This window comes from Eleutherodactylus coqui, chromosome 9 (assembly GCF_035609145.1).
Source record: "Eleutherodactylus coqui strain aEleCoq1 chromosome 9, aEleCoq1.hap1, whole genome shotgun sequence".
Classification (NCBI taxonomy): Eukaryota; Metazoa; Chordata; class Amphibia; order Anura; family Eleutherodactylidae; genus Eleutherodactylus; species Eleutherodactylus coqui.
In genome coordinates, this window is record NC_089845.1 from 75284217 (window position 1) to 75301000 (window position 16784).

Genomic DNA, 16784 nt, shown 5'->3' on the forward strand with positions numbered 1-16784 from the left:
GAAAGTTCGGGCAGACACTATATTCTGCGTTTTTTTCAAACTCCTGGGATTTGGCGCTGAGTTTGAAAAGCCGGCGAAGTGGGATTCCCCTCATTCAGGCGCAAGTACAGTCCGTCCGCCGAGCGTAGCTGCGCCCATGTGAAGAAGCCCTAAAACTAGCGGCCACGTCCCGAACTCAGCCTTGTCCGTTTTTTTCCACATGGCCCATCAGTTAGTGTGAAAAATCATTGGTCTGAACCGCTGTTCCTTTGTGGGAAATGGAGGCGATCCGCCTTGTTTGCTTCCGTTTTCCATTGACAGCCGCGTTACAAAAACTACCCTAACCTGGCGTCCGCCATTTTGGATGTTTTTTTTATTCGGGAAACATAAGCGCGCAGTCCGCACTTTCGCGTTAGCTTAAAAAACTAAATGGCGGCTGAAAAATTTGACAAACTGATTGAAACAGAAGGTCTTCCATCGCGGCGCAGGCCTACGGGCGCAAAAACTGAGGCGTTTCCCATGGTGGGCAGCTAGATGGAAACAAAAACTGCCAGTGTGAATGGTGCCAACACACTGGTGGTGATACAGGCTGGTCTGACGGTGGGCATAATGGGGGCAAGAAAAGCACATGGTGCCTTCTTTATGCCACTCGTGAGGGGGGAAGCCTCTCCTCGGCCACCCTCCGGCACACGGCGCAGGCTTCCCGCCTCATGGCGCCAGCACGGGCCGCGGACAGCCGGCGGACATAAGGCCGCTGACAGACGGGAAGAGGCGGCGTGTTGTGAGGTGTGTGCTCAGGAAGGGGCGGGCAGCGGCGCTCACGGGAAGAGGCGGCCGCTGGCGGTGGAGGAGCTGCTGTGTGTGTGACCCCGGGAGCCGCCGAGGAGCCGGGCCGGAGTGCCGACACCCCTACCGAGCACACCGCCGGGGGGCAGCAGACGGGGCAGCCGCAGACTCCATGTAGCGGGCAGCCCGGGCACAAGATGGCGGGTGAGAGGCGCCGTGTCCCGGAGTGTGGTATGCCCGGGGCAGGGGGCAGTGCTGGGTACGGTATGGCGGCACTGCTTAGTATGGCTCATCCCCGGGAGGGTCCTACAGATAACTATACTCCTCCCGTTGGACTGTTGGTGTTAGTGGGGAGATAAGCGTCACCTGAAGTGTGCAGGCAGCTGCTTATCTCTGGAAATATAGGATTGCTGTGTGGAGCCCGCTCCTTATCCCCTTCAGGGGGTGGGATGTGCGGGGGCACGCTTCTCTCAGGGGTCGGGGGGTTTCATGTCAGCGTCGGGGGTTCTACTTTAATGCTACATTCGGGAAGCAGGAAAGTGGAATCCCCCATGGACAGCAGGAGCAGCGCTGCACGCCGCCGTACTGTGAGCCGGACCTGTGACGGCCGCACGCCGCCGCCGTACTGTGAGCCGGACCTGTGACGGCCGCACGCCGCCGCCGTACTGTGAGCCGGACCGGTGACGTCCGGCCGCAGTGTTCAACGCCCGTTTACACCGAGCAAACATCACTCAGAATAGGTTCAAATGAAGTAAAGTGCGCGACAACCATTATGTCTAAACGTACGGCCGCTTCGCCTCTGCTGATTGTTTGGCGCTCCTCTTCAGCCGGCCTCACCGTCATTGGCGGTGCGCTCATCTCTCACCCCGTGTGTCACGTAGGATGGAAGAGCTGAGCGAGAAGTGAGCGATCTGCAGCAGTGATCTGCACATCCTGCGCGAACGACTGCCAGCACATTAGTGCAGCTGTAACGCGCTTGTTCAAACCACAAATCGGCTGGTGTAAAAGGGGCGTTTCTGCGGTCACGCGGGAGGTTACTGCTGCGGGACGAGTCACATCTGTCTGTAAAGCCCCATTTACACACAGATGATCACTTAAAATTCGTCAGAAACTGACAACTCTGAGCGATATCAGCCCTTTAGTACTTCATTGCATGTATTTAGAGAACAGCGGGTGGTCTGTTCTCTAAATACATCACTATTCTCTAGTGGGACAGCGGCTGTTAAAGAATGTTATCAGCACTGTCCACGGAGAACACAGCGTGCGGTCCGTCTTATCCTGAGGGACGAGGATTTCATGCGGACCTGAAGTCAGCGATGGACATAAAGTGCACAGTAGGTGCACGATGGGCGCACGTTTACACGCACGATTATCGCTCAAAAGACGGCTTCTGAACAAATTTTGAACAATAATTGTGTAAAAGGGCCTTCATTTAGATGTTGGATGGCGGAACCGTCGTATTGTCTCCGCTCTCTTGAAATGATATAATGACCTATAGCGGCAGAGCTTGCAGTACAGTAGTAAGGGGGCAGAGCAGCTCTTGGCGTTGCCCACAAGATTGGCACAGAACAATATTTCCATTTATCTTAGTCTCCTCAAATATCACTGATGCCGATTTGCACCTTCTTTTTTTCAACCCATTCATATAGAATGTCTTTGGTTGGGAGGCACACCAGGCTTCAGCCGCTGCAGTCGTGTCAGAAATGAAGGCAAATTTGACTGCCTTTAAGGTGTTTCTTCAAATTAGAATACAGATGATAGTCGGAGGGTGCCGGGTCAGGGGAATGAGGATGATCCAGCCCCCCGAAGCCCAGGGCAGCCAGTTTGCTTTGGGTGATGGCACAAGGTATTGTTGTACAAGAACATGACACCTTGGACCAACTTTCCCTGTCTCTTCTAACTTCGATAACTTTAAATTTATCCAGAAGTGTTGTGTAATGCACAGCCACGATAGTAGACCCCTTTGGAAGGTCTAGAAGCAGTATCCAATCTTTATCCCAGAAGATGGACACTATCACCTTGGATGACAACTTCTGCATTCTGAACTTCTTTGGCTGTGGGAACCTCTGGGCCTCCATTCCTTTGACTCAGGATCATACATACAAATCCACATATCGTCATCATCACCAGTCAAGACAGGAGAGCATCAGCATCCTACTGAAGGCGCTGCAGAATTCCCCCAGGGGTTTGCACTTGGGCACGCTTTTGATCTGCTGCCCCTTTGGCAGACCCCTTCATATGTCCAGCTGATCTTGAGTTATGGACCCAACTCTTTCTCTGGATATGCCCAGAGTCCCGGCTATCGGTTTACCAGGGACTTGCATCTATGGTTTCAGGAACGGTCAGCACTGGAGTCTCCCAGAACGGTCTTTCTCGATGATGTTGGAGTGGCCAGTTTTAAATTTTGGCTCCCCAGTTTTTCAGTTTTGGATATGAAGGGCACTTGTCACCCAATGTTTGCACCATGTCACCGTGTATGTCTTCGGCCGACATCCCTTTCAGAAACAGGAACTTCATCGCTGCCCTGCTCTCCTCTGCAGTGAAATCTGCTGCCGACTCACAAAGTATTGTGAAGGTTGAGCTTTCAAATGATGTAACTTACATTGATGTGGACACAAATGAAGATCGAAAAGCCAAGAACTTATGAGCACCCCCTCGTAGGTGTGTTGTAAGATGTTCTCCTATATCCTCTGTTAAAGATGCCCCATGACACAAACATATCCCTGTCCTGTGGATCGGTATCTGATCCGTGTGGGACTGACAGCTGGGAATGAGAATGGGTTCCTGTATGAATGCACTGGTGGTCCTGCATTTGTACTACCCCCTCCATTCATCGTCAGGGATCGCCAGACATGGCTGAGTCTCCGATGGCGCCAGTGGAATGAATGGTGTGACTACAGCTCCATTTATGTGTTGGGTTACACAGAACACGCCTGAAGGTGGGTCCGTGTCAGTGGGCTAAGGAGGTTTTATACCATTTCATAGCCCCAGTGCGAAGGACTGTCAGCGGCTCTGTGAATCTTGTCACCAGCTTTCCTAGATTACGTGTTGAACCTATGAGCAGTGCAGACATGTATGTGCACACGCTAGCGGTCATCCCAGGCATAAGCACACAGTTCATCTGAATCCCCGCAGTCCTTATTCCACAGCAGTGAAGTCATGATGAGTAATGCTGCGGGTGCGTTTCTCCTTCGCTTCCCCTTTTGATACTTTTCTGTATTCCCAGATGGTGTAATCGCTGTGTAAATGCCCACTCAGGGGTTTGCTGGCCCTCTCTTGTACATTGCTTCTGTATTATCTAATTGTTTGTTTCTTACAGATCTGTCACTGCTGCAGGACGATGTACAGGAAGAAATAGATGGATGTAAGTTTCATCTTCATGTATTATGGTCTGTAAACTTGCATATCCACTGCTAATTATGTGAAGAAATGCACAATACAGATATGCTGAGTGTTTACTGGCTGCCTTATCTGCTTCTTAGGCCTCATACACATGACTATGAACTGTTAGGCCTCATGTCCACGGGGAAAATCATGAGGGCTGAAAATAAGAATAAACTTACCTGCAGCGGACCGTGCAGATCTTCTCTTCTTCGCGGCCAGATCTTCTTTCTTCGGCCAGCGGATGTGCTTGGCACGCCGACGGCGTGCCGCGCGCATGCGCCGGGCATATCCGCTGGGCCAAAGAAAGAAGATCCGGCCGCGAAGAAGAGAAGATGATCTGCACGGTCCGCTGCAGGTAAGTTTATTCTTATTTTAGATCTCCCGCAGATACGGACGGCTTCCACAGGCTTCAATAGAAGCCTGCGGGAGCCGTCCCCGCGGGAGACCCGCACCTAAATGGAGCATGTCCATATTTTTTTTTTTTTATTCGCTTTTATTGACCATCCGCGGGTATTTATCTACCCGCGGGTGGTCAATGCATCCCTATGGGGTGCGGATTTGCGTGCGGGTGAAGAGTTAAAATCCGCTGCGGATTTTAATTCTTTTCCCTCGTGGACATGAGGCCTTACAGATTATCAATCCATACAGATGCACAAACTTTATTGTTGCATTCTTCATGGTGTGTGTGTGTGTGGTTTATCTTTACCATGATTCTGTATGCCTTTGTCTTTTAGGAGTGTTCCCATCTTAGCCTTTTATGGCTGGCATGGCAATACCTGCATCTGTGATCTGACCACCCCACCGGTGATTATGAGAACGGCCAAGGAGGCAGTCTTGCGCTGTTAAATGACTCCATTGAAGTGAATGGGATTTACGGAAATGGCGTAGTTTGCTAAGCTGCAATGTTTTTGTAACTCCCATTCCCTTTCTATGGGAGTTCAGGAAACTGCATAAGACCGACTGACTCGGTAATCCTTGGCGCTGGTCAGATCACAGAAGTGGGTATTTGCTTCTCGACCATAAAAGGCTGAGATGGGCATCCCCCCACCCCCACACACACGCCTAATCTGGCCATACCCCTGAAGTAACTGTTGCCGTTAAATTAGGGGGACAAAAACAACACCAATATGGACGTTCTGCACACGTGATTCTTGGTGTCTCTTGACTTCTATAGGAGAAACGTGTTACCAGGTGGGGGGAAAAAAAAGCCTTGCTTTAAATACAATACGTCCAGAAGGACATGGCAGCACATGGGGACTCTAATATTTCCTGGGATAACTAGCAGGGACTAGAAAGCAGACATGGGACGGTGGAAATATAGGCAACTTATGTCATTGAGTTGATGACCTTCATGTAGATTTTTGTGAAGACTTCCGCAGTTAATGACATCCTGTGCTCTTCACTAATTACGTAAAGTTACGTTATTTCGTTATTTCCTGCAATGTTGTCTAGTTCTGTGTAGTTCTGTTTTCTATTTCTCTCCTCATAGTTATTGCACTGTGGCTGCATTTCAGTTTACTGCTAATTACTGAGGTTTTACAGCAAATGCAAGTGAAATATGTTTGGGCTTAAATTGTACTCGCTGGGAAACTTTGGTAAATCACAGGAAAAGTGCAGCAGCGGCGCAACCGCTGTCTACAAAAAGCCTAAAAATATACTTTTACCTGCATACTGTAAGGCAAAACAGTGGGCCATGAAGCCTCGGACTTTACCCCATGGCATCACATTATCACATCATTGGATGGAATCATCTTCTGAAGTGAGTGAACAAGCATCTACAATCGTGCACAATTTGCATGTGCCCTTGACAACGTCATGTTTTTTGGGTTATTTATAGTTGGTATTAGGAAGTTGGGACGCATCTGATTTAATTTTTGACTTGGCTTACTTTTCTGGTAACCAGTTAATATTTTTACAAAAAAGTGAAGTTCCCAGTTCCTTCTGTTAATGGATGTTCTTTTCCTGTTGCAATGATGCATTACATTATCCTTTAGACTCCGATGGATCTTTGGTACGGTTTGCTGAGCCAGGGGCCAAGTTGGCCAAATTGGTTACACAGTTTGAGAAGTCTGTCATTCTTGTTTATGCTCTTGCTTGGTGATTGATACTGTTTCCAGTAGGTCTTCATGATCCTGTGGTGTCTTCTGAGATCGGATATTTTAATATATTACAGGATGTGTCCTATAAGCACTTCTATACTCTGATGGTGATAATTGGAAAAACAAGCCAAGTGCTCGTCGTTGGGCTGGGTTCACATGGGGTGGAAATCTCATGGAATGTCTGCAGCGGGACTGCGCAGAAATTCTGCAAGCTTTCTGCAGCTGGAAGTCCCACGGGTTGTCAAGCGACTTATTCTGCTACGACCAGCTTTTCCCCATAGAGAGGAGAGATGGCCGCAGCGGGAACGGCGATAAAATTGACATGCCGTGGCTTTGAATTCCGCATGGCATGTCAATTTCAGAGTGGCTTGGAATTCTGCAGCTTTATCCTGGGATTTAAATTGCAGGTGGAATCTCCATGCAGAGAGCCCAGAAATTCTACGTCAATTCCGCCCTATGTGAACCCAGAATCGCAACACACAAGTAGAAGCAATTTGCTCCGACTGCTGTGTGGTGGCCGGCGCTGGGAATTACAGGCGCAGCTGTCATTGATATAACTTCTCATTATAAAGTTTGCCCTTCTCTTCCATTATGAAAAAGTTTTCTCTATTTTGCTAGAACTGTTTATTATTACTTCAGAACTTTGGGGCAGATTGGGTAATCCTGTCCAGTATTTAGGCAGCATAATCTTAGTAAAAGCATTATTAATAAGTGCCAAATTCATCCCAGTGGTTAATGCTGGATGGTAGGTTTGATGCATCTTTAGACACTTGTCTAGCTTTTGTTGCATGTTAAGTCACGCCATTTTCCGGCAATCCACACCGCTATTTGTAAGCCGTGCTGATTTTTAGTTTAAAGGAGCCAACAATGTCAGCGTCTATTCATACAGGCAGATACATGGTTGGAGAAATTGTTCAGCCGTTCTCATCCCCTTATACAGCGAATGCGAACGACTGAACGATCGGTATTTAAACCAAACGCTAAGTGATGATTTTTATGCTTGTGTAAAATGAACGAAAAGTGAACAATTTACTAGTTCGATCATTGGCTGTGTATAAGCTTTTCAGACATTGAGGCTTGCGCTCATGCAGAACTAGATTCTACACCCCACCCTCAAAACAGGCAGTAGAAAACCTATCACTTAAGATTAGATTTAAGATGATTTTGCTAATCTTAACAACCCTTTAACTCTTTAGCACAGTTTTTTAGTCTGTTTTTTTCCCCCTCACTAAGGCTGCCTGTCCACAGTCGTTTTTGGCTTGCATTACCCACTGCGATAATCGGGCCGCGGGGAACGCAATGCACGCTTTCCATAGCAGTGCTATGGAAAGCGCAGTCCTCCCTGTCCGCAAGCGGAGAATCATAGCGATTCTCCACTCGCGTCCGGCAGATCGCAGCATGCTACGAATTGCTGCAATTCTCTGCGGTCAGCCTATTTGTCAGGCTGACCGCGGAGATCCATCTGCCGCCTCCTGCTCCCGGGCGGCAGCGATGCAGCACGGGATACTGCAACGCCCGTGGACAGGCAGCCTTTCTATATAATATACCTGACAAAATTCTTGCGTTTTGTTATGGAACCTCCTGATCACGGTTTGCTCCATGGGGTACGTTCGCGGAGAGCTCTGCATTGTGCCATTCCTCTGCTATTCCTCCTAGAAATGCATAAATGAAATGGGTGATCTTTAATCCTTTAAGGACCAGGCTGTCTGGTATTAAAGGACCAGACACTTTTTAGGGATTTTACCCATGTGATGGTTTTGCCCTATTCCTTGCTTTTTTTTTTTTATTATTCTTTCAGCTACCAAAATACTCTTGCAGTTTGTTTTTTTTTAACTTTCACACTTTTACACTATATTTGGGGCATCCATGGGAGCCCCAGTTACAGAGAAAACAACCCACCTGTCGTCACTAACAAAGCTGATCTGGGTCCGCAAGGCCCATGCAGCTCTGCTGTGGCAGGAGGCACCCGGCGGTCACGTGATCACCGGGTCAACTAACGGAAGACACTTCTGCTTTCTGTCTTTACTACATAGCTCTGAGTCTATACCAATTGAGTAAGGATTGACTACCAAATCAAGATGAGAAGACTGTTCCTATATTGGTAGCTTTGTAGCACAATGCATTGTGTATCCAATGGCCTTGATTGTTCAAAGCAAGTTTAATAGGCTAATATATGTTGCTTTCCAGGTCATGGTGGCACAGATGGTCTCGGTCTTTATGGGGCACAGACCACAACAGTTTCTTTATAGACGTGCAACGCCAGTGTTTTGGTAGTTGAATGTATCTTGATTTTCAAGTCATGTTTCTGATGTTTCTGATAGTTGGTGTGGATGACTACAGCTCAGAGTCTGATGTGATTATTATACCTTCAGCCTTGGACTTTGTCTCACAAGATGAAATGTTGACACCTCTTGGAAGACTGGACAAGTACGCTGCAAGTGACAACTTATTTAACAGGTATGTCCATGGAGCCACAGACTTCATCTTTCATGTATAACAGAGACCACTGCGGTTACCTCTGCTTCTTGTTGTGCACCGTTGCTTTATAATTGGATCTGTCATGATTTTCATTGATATTTGGAGTGGATTTTCAGGCCGGTTCAATGGCGTTTTTTCTTTTACGCTGTATGTGAACCCAGCCTAATAAAGACTTTGTCACAAGGTAGGTAAGTCGTGTGTATGTATGTTAGTATTAACTGGGCTGCAAGTTTCATTTGAGTTTTCACTTGGTTTCAAAAGTTCACGGCAAATCTAAAACTATTTGGCCTTTACTCACCTTGACTGAACATTCTTGCTAGTAGGCGGCATGCCCTGTCTGTTAAATATGCACAAATGTGTTCAGTTTTGTTTTTTCTTTAGAGGACATTGAAACGTGTTCTTCCACACTAGGAAGCTTGATAGCTGCTGTTAGACCAAAGAAAAACTTGAAGATTTAGCATTTGAATCGCCTTATGAAGCTGAAACAGAAAATATTCCCATCCAGCCAGCTGATTGCCATCCTTGTGCCAACACAATGGGCATCCTATTCCCTTTCTCTTTGCATGATCCTTCTTGTGGATGGAATAGTAGTATGAAGCTGTACCTCCTGTTTGGAAGACCTGTAGCCGCACACAGTGTTCTGTTCATAAAATCACATTTGTGCATATTTGAATATTTTATCATCTTTTTCATGTATTATGAAATTGATCTATTTTTTCCTGCTCTTGAACAAATGTCCCTTTTTTCCCCCCCAATTTTCCATGTTTGTGATGCAGACAAATGGTTGCACGAAGTCTACTGGACACCTTAAAAGAAGTCAGCGATGATGAGAAGGATTGTGTTGCTGTTCTAGAAAGGGTTACGAAACTTTCAGAAGACTCTGGTATGTGTTTATTTGTAATGAGAACATATGTGATGCTCCAATTGTGCACCTTTCTGTCTCTCCATTTCAGACCACTTCTTAAGCGATGCCATCGGCCTGACTTTTAATGCTGATCGTTAATTGTCTCTCTTTTCTGTGCAGAGCCCACAGTACGTGCTGAACTTATGGAACAAGTGCCTCACCTTGCAATGTTCTGCCAAGAAAACAGGCCTTCAATTCCCCATGCTTTCTCCAAATATCTTTTACCCATTGTAGTGAGGTATCTCGCTGACCAGAATAACCAGGTTTAAGTTTTATTCATTACTATTTAATCTACCTTGCATATTTTTTTTTTTAAAACCTGTTGTGTGGTGGGAAATGTGATCCCACAAGGCATAGGCGTGTTTTAACCTTTTCCAATCCACTGTCTTGACGTCTAAAGACATCATGATTTAAGGCTGTACAGCTCCGATGTTGGAAGACGTCCGTCGGGGGTTCTCTTACTGTATATTGCCAGCCTCTCTGCTGTCGGAGCCTATCCAATGTGTCACCTCATGCAGTACTGGCTTTAGCCTGCAGATAGCGCCATTGTATGACAGCAGAAAGAGTAAGCCCCCCTAGGAAAACTAGGATATAAATTGAATTGGAAAGGGTTAAAAATGTGGGTTGGGGATTTAGTTCCAAAATTTAGATACATCCTTATCAGCCTTGACAACATTTGGTGACCGGTGACTTTGCCTGTAGATGGATATTTGTAGTGGGATGTTGTCATTTTGAGCTGGGTTAGACTTTACTGTCACTATGGGGGTAAAGCCTTGTCGTAATTAATTTTAAGGCTGTCAATAGTGGACAGGTAAATCTACATGTAGATGTGTACTTTTACAGTAACATATAGGGCCAGCCATGTATGCCTCCAGTTGCACTGCCCACAGCCTTGCTACAGCATGTGGTTACTGGATAGCCTTTTTAGAGCTGGATCGCAGACCTGGCTAAGACTTGTCTAGGACTGGACTAAGGGGTTGTAATATTGGGGTATCTTTGTCTGCATTTTTTTTGGAGTATAATCGCATAAAAAGGACTGCAGAAATGTATTTATGTAATTTTAACTCTTTCAGGTTAGGAAGACAAGTCAAGCAGCATTGCTGGTGTTACTTGAGCAGGAACTGATAGAAAGATCAGATGTGGAGAGTAAAGTATGTCCAGTGCTCATTGATCTCACTGCGCCAGATAGCAACGATGATGTCAAGACTGAAGCTGTAGCAGTGAGTTTTATACTATATATAATTTTTTTTTCTTTTTTCCTTGTCTGTTTTTAAATGCCTTAAAGGACTTCAACCACGAGACCTGTTCATGAGTCTTGTGGAGTCTATGCCTCGGGAGGTCAGAGATGCTTTGGCAGTACGAGGGAAACCTAAACAATATTATGAGGGTAGTTTTAATGTAAGCTAGTCAGTTTATATGCACTACATAGCCAATATATCACCTAACAAGTTTTGTGTGTGTTTTAAGGTTAAAGCTATGTAAAGAACTAGCTGATATACCTGGCCTCGCCCAAGTTAATTTGATACAGGTGGTTACGTGTTTGCACGGAAAATTTTATGAAGTGAAGGTTACTTTAGAGTAACTGAGGAATTATATAGAGATTCTCATTCTCCTCAGGCTGCATGTACTGATGTCCCTCTGCAGAATGTGCCTCCCACTCTCCTGATTTAGAACCTAAAAAAATCCTTGCTCCAAATTTCACACTTGTACGACACCGAGTAGTTATATTACATAGGGGTGCATTTTTGCAATTAGCATTGAACCTAAAAAAATCCTTGCTCCAAATTTCACACTTGTACGACACCGAGTAGTTATATTACATAGGGGTGCATTTTTGCAATTAGCATTGAATAATCGAGTTGTGACCCCTTTACTTTTTCCTATTTAGGACCTAAAGAATGGTAATGCCAAATTTTAGGTTTGTAGATACCGGGAAGTTAGAGAATTAGATTAGGTACATTACATAGGGGTGCCAATACTTTTGCACTTAGCAGTGAATAATTGAGTTGTGACACTGCTTCCCCCCACTCCCTCTTTTACTTATCCTATTTAGGACCTAAAGAATGGTTGTGCCAAATTTCATGTTTGTACGACATCAGAAAGTTAGAGAATTAGTGGTGTGTGTGTGTGTGTGTGTGTGTGTGTGTGTATATGTATATATAATTAGTAAGTTGCTTGCAGCTGAGTGTGCTTCTGTAAACTGGAGCTGTCACTAAATAGTTACAATTGGAAAGTCACTTGACAATGTAGTACCAGACTTAACCCTGTCCTTGCAGAGTGGCTCTTCAGTAGCCTAGGATGTTTGAGAAATGCCCTTGCTATGAATGGCTATCTCTCTAGCTTTATTGTACATATATCTATGATTTTGGTCTTATTTTAAAGCCAAGAATTTTGGCTTTACAACAAGGCTGGGATTATATACTTAAAATATTTCCTGAGCTTTAGGAGGTTGAAGCGAGAGCTGCATAAACCAATAGCTCTCAATACTGGCTATATTTCTGCAGCCTCTATCTCGGGCTAACTCTCCCCTAAAGCTGCGATTTTTGCTTTTATTTTAAAGCGAAGAGTCCTAGCTTTAAAACAAGATTAAAGGTGGGACAGAGCCTGAGATACACTAAGTTGAACTGTGCCACTCACCTTCCTCTTCACTTTTACTCTCATTTGAAGTGAAGATGGAGGAATGGGGGCTGCAGGCTTATTAGGAACCGGAGGAAGACAGGCATCAGATCCTGCTGTGTCTGTATAACTATATTACTCCAGGAGGAAGCGGCATTAATATGTCCTGTAATTCATATTAACACCCCACCCTCCCTCTCTATCAATCAGAGAACTTACTCATTCACAAATAGGTTTTTTTTTTAATTTCCCTTAGAAAAGGATTGAGAAGATGAGCACTAGCTTATTTATTTACACTTCTCCTAGTTTCTGTGGTTTATTGACGCCACAACCCGGACATTTACCAGCACCCATGTCACAGCGTCACACAAACTGACATACCACCCACAGAAACCTCAATAAAATGTACATTGCCTCTGTCCTCTATCCACACCCCATATTTAACTTAAAATATACTACCCGTTTCTCTTATTCCCATAACACGCTACAGTTATAGTGATGACTATTATCAGTAGATCAAAATGTCTAAGCTGTTTCTGACAGATGGCCTTTTTTTTTTTTTTTATTTTGTAATGTAGATTTTATTTGTACATGTTAAAATGTGAAAATTATTCTGGCTACCAGAGGTGTAAAATGTCCAAAAATCTCCTGGCAGCAAAAGAGTTAATCAGGGTATTCCAATCTCCCTTTTTTTTATTTTTTATAACTGTGTCCTTATGATCAGTAGCTAAAGTATTTTGCAAAATTAAAATTATTACTACCTTTTTGTTTTATCTCCTGAGTTCTGTATAACATGGAAATTAGTAGAAAAAAAAGTCAATCGCATTCCTAAACCAGTTTTGGTGCACACTACCATATTTGTGAGTTGCGCCTGGGGACATGACTTGCGCCATACAGCACATTGACACCATCTGTGTGCTGTCTAATTAACATGGATGATTCACATTCTGGAGTATTGCATTCCTATATCTCATCCGTGAAATGGACTCCAGACATGCCATGTCTTATTTTCACATGGGTCTGCGTGAAAAAGTGTGTGGTTTCATGGGCTGGGACATGGTTTGAAAATGCACTTGTGTGGAAGGCTGGACAAAGACATATGTCTGTTCAGTTCAGCCTGTTTACCCCTCCATGTTGGTCCAGATGAGGGCAAAAAAAACCCTAGAATATGCACTTATCCTTAGGCAGAAGAAATAGATAGAATCCACATTTTTCACACTTCCTGTAAAACTTGGAATTTACTCCCTTTACGTCCTCACAGACATTCTCAGTAAATGTAAGGCTGTTTTTTGGGGGGTTTTACTATCTTTTTCACAGGTATTCTGTAGTATAACACATGCACTTGTGGGGGTTTCTAATACATTTTTTTTGTATCCTTCCCTTAATAGATAATGTGCAAAATGGCCTCAATGGTGGGTAAAGATATAACAGAGAGGCTGATCCTTCCCCGGTTTTGTGAAATGTGTTGCGACTGCAGAATGTTTCATGTCCGTAAGGTATGTTGCTCACATCTTTTCAATATTGATGATTTTCGTACATTATAGAGTAAGTTGTTGTTGTTCAGACCAATACAGTTTCATGAAACGCAGCCATATAAAATGAGAGCTCTCACCAACACATATATGAACTCTTGCTTTGCCATATTATGGCTTGGGTAAATGTGTACAAAATGGGTGTGTTAGAGGTGCTGGAGGAGTAAGTACACACCAGAGAGCGGCAGCCACACTGTAGACTTTATATTTACGCCTTACTTGCATCATTCGGATTTTTATAACTTGTAGCGTGTAGTGACCTTGCGGGTGAAGTCCTTCATCAGACTGGTTGATATGGCATGATCATGCAAAAAAGAAAAACCCCATAGTCTTCGCACATCAAAGACCAGGAATCTGTTAATCGAAAAATAAAATTATTGGACCAATTATTGTGATCTTTTTATTACTTCTTGCCAAGTTTTGCAGATAACAATCAAAAATGTGTTTCTGAACATAAACCTTGTTGTCTTAAGGTTTGTGCAGCCAATTTTGGGGATATCTGCAGTGTTGTCGGACAAGAAGCAACAGAGAAAATGTTGGTGAGTGTGATAGAAGTAATCGGCTGTAAGATTGTGAACATTTGATTATTTATCTGCGCTGCACATCTAAAAACTGCCTCTTTCTATTTCAGTTGCCTCGCTTTTTCCAGCTGTGTTCGGACAACGTGTGGGGTGTGCGGAAAGCCTGTGCCGAGTGTTTCATGGCTGTGTCATGTGCAACATCACAAGAGCTTCGTCGGACTAGGCTCTCTGCCCTCTTCATTAACTTAATAAGTGACCCATCTAGATGGGTATGTTTAATGGTTGGCATGAATTTTAAACGCCTGTTGTTTTTTTACTTTATGGAAGGATTGTTGCATAAATGTTACATTCAGCCATCACAAACTATTACGACCTGGTGTTATGACTCAACATATAAAAGTGGAAGGGCTTATTTGTGCATTGCATCGCATTGGCGTGAAAAACAGCAAGTTGACAAATGTGATATCGGCTGAATTTCTCAGCCCAGTATCGCTCGCCCGTGTGAATGTAGCCTTAGGCTGTGTCAGAGGTGCCATCGGGAGCCTTCATCGCAGATTCAGTTGGTTTTAACTAGAAGAACTCTGCATGCAGTGCTATTTCCCTACCCCCATCAAAATAGACACCGCAGCAAGACTGACAGACCATTTTGTCTTACAGTGGGTCAGTTGTCCCTCGTCTTCTGTTGTGCAACAGTTCTGTCATACATATATTTGTAGTTTGTTTGTTTACATTGGTTCTTCCAACAATTAGAATTCTATAGATGGTTTGGTGTATATTGAGGTGTCTTCATTATGGATATCACACATGTATGGACAACATTAGCAGTAGAGGACTGGAGCACAAGAAAAATGCATTTTTTGCGCTCAAACTTAGAAATTAGTCATGGAAAGTAAGACGTACACTTAAGGACTCGTGCCCACAAACGTATCAGTAGAACACCATGTTTTTCATTAAATATATTTTTTTTAAATTCCCCCACGCTGTTTCATAGTGGGGTTGTATATGAAAACGCTACCTGTCCACAATGTATTGCATAGGAATAGAGCATGTCTACACACGCGGACATGCAACTCGTGCATAATACGTGGTGAAAACATGGCTGTGAACATGAGGCCTAAGACTTTCTTTTTTTTTTTTTTCTAGGTTCGCCAAGCTGCCTTTCAATCTCTTGGGCCTTTTATATCTACATTTGCAAATCCATCAAGTTCTGGACAATATTTTAAGGAAGAAGAATGTAAAACAGCTGAGGCTGTAAAGCAGACTGAAGCCACTAAGAGGTTAGTATTTATGATTACAAGATTTTGCAGCTTGACGCTCAAGATTCCTGCATCTACAAAGGCTGGATTGAGGCACCTTGGGCTCTTTAACACGGAACTATTATCGTTAAAAAAATAAAAAAAATCGTTGCATCGTGTGGATTTCGAACGCTAATAGTTTCAGTGCAAACAAGGCAGACAACTGAATGATGAACGAGGATTTGTTCGCTTCTCAGTCAATTATTCTTATGCATATGTAAAATGAATTACATTCGCTCGTTCACATTTCGTTGCGTGTGAACAGCGATTGTTTAGTCGTTCACATTCAATAGTCCAGTGAATGCAAGCAACTGAATGATATGCAAATGCATTTGCGAACTATTTGTCTGCCTGCACGAACGAGCAAACTGTCATCATTCGCTCGTGCCTTAGGCCTCATGGCCACGGGGACAGATCTGCAGCGGGTGGCCCATGCGCATGATCTGTGCCCCATAGGGATGCATTGGACACCCGCAGGTAGTTAAATACCTGCGGATTTCATTTTTCCCTTGAGGCGCGGATTGCGTGTGCGGGAAAAGACCCACAGCATGCTCCATTTTAGTGTGGGGCTCCCGCAGGCTTCTATTGAAGCCTATGGAAGCCGTCCGCATCCGTGGCACACCCGCAGCTGGATTTCTGTTCTCCGGCGCGGGAGCGTGGGAGAGTAGGAGTTCAAAAAAAAAAGTGCACGGCACATGCGGGCGGCACGCTGCCGGCGTGCCGAGCACATCTGCCGGGCCGAAGAAAGAAGATCCGGCCACGACGGAGGGAAGATCCGCAGCGTCCGGATAGGTAAGTAAATCTTTTCAGGCCTCATGTCCGCAGGAAAGGAGGGACCCGTTGTGGGAATCGGCATGAAGAATCTGTGGCGGGCCTGATTTATTTTTTATTTTTTCCCCTGTGGGCATGAGGCCCCAGAGCAGTGATGGCGAACCTTTTAGAGACCGAGTGCCCAAACTGCAACCTAAAACCCACTTATTTATCGCAAAGTGCCAACACCTCGGGGGCGGGGCTTATCACAACATATGATTTTACCCCCGTCGTTCTAAAAAGGACAGGGCCGCTTCAAAATAGACAGCGTGCAGATTTTGACTGCTTTTTGGATGCAGGGGAAATTTCTGTGGAAAATTCTGCAGCATTTCCGCATTGGCCCCCAGTGCATTAGGGACACCCCCCAGTGGCCCCCAGTG

General features: G+C 44.8%; 1 protein-coding gene across 4 annotated transcripts in view; it reads left to right on the top strand.

The window, feature by feature from the left end:
- Positions 1–786: 786 nt before the first annotated feature.
- PPP4R1 (protein phosphatase 4 regulatory subunit 1) overlaps positions 787–16784 on the top strand; it is a 35711-nt gene continuing 19713 nt past the window's right edge. Inside the window, exons 1-10 of one of the 4 annotated variants that reach the window (XM_066579546.1) lie at positions 787–996; positions 4085–4129; positions 8570–8705; positions 9503–9609; positions 9751–9893; positions 10704–10850; positions 13635–13742; positions 14252–14317; positions 14410–14568; positions 15443–15576. In XM_066579546.1, coding sequence (XP_066435643.1) covers positions 963–996; positions 4085–4129; positions 8570–8705; positions 9503–9609; positions 9751–9893; positions 10704–10850; positions 13635–13742; positions 14252–14317; positions 14410–14568; positions 15443–15576 — 1079 coding nt within the window. In that variant the 5' untranslated portion in view covers positions 787–962. The remainder of the gene's footprint in view (positions 997–4084; positions 4130–8569; positions 8706–9502; positions 9610–9750; positions 9894–10703; positions 10851–13634; positions 13743–14251; positions 14318–14409; positions 14569–15442; positions 15577–16784) is intronic. The other 3 variants (XM_066579548.1, XM_066579547.1, XM_066579549.1) reach the window with 3 other exon arrangements.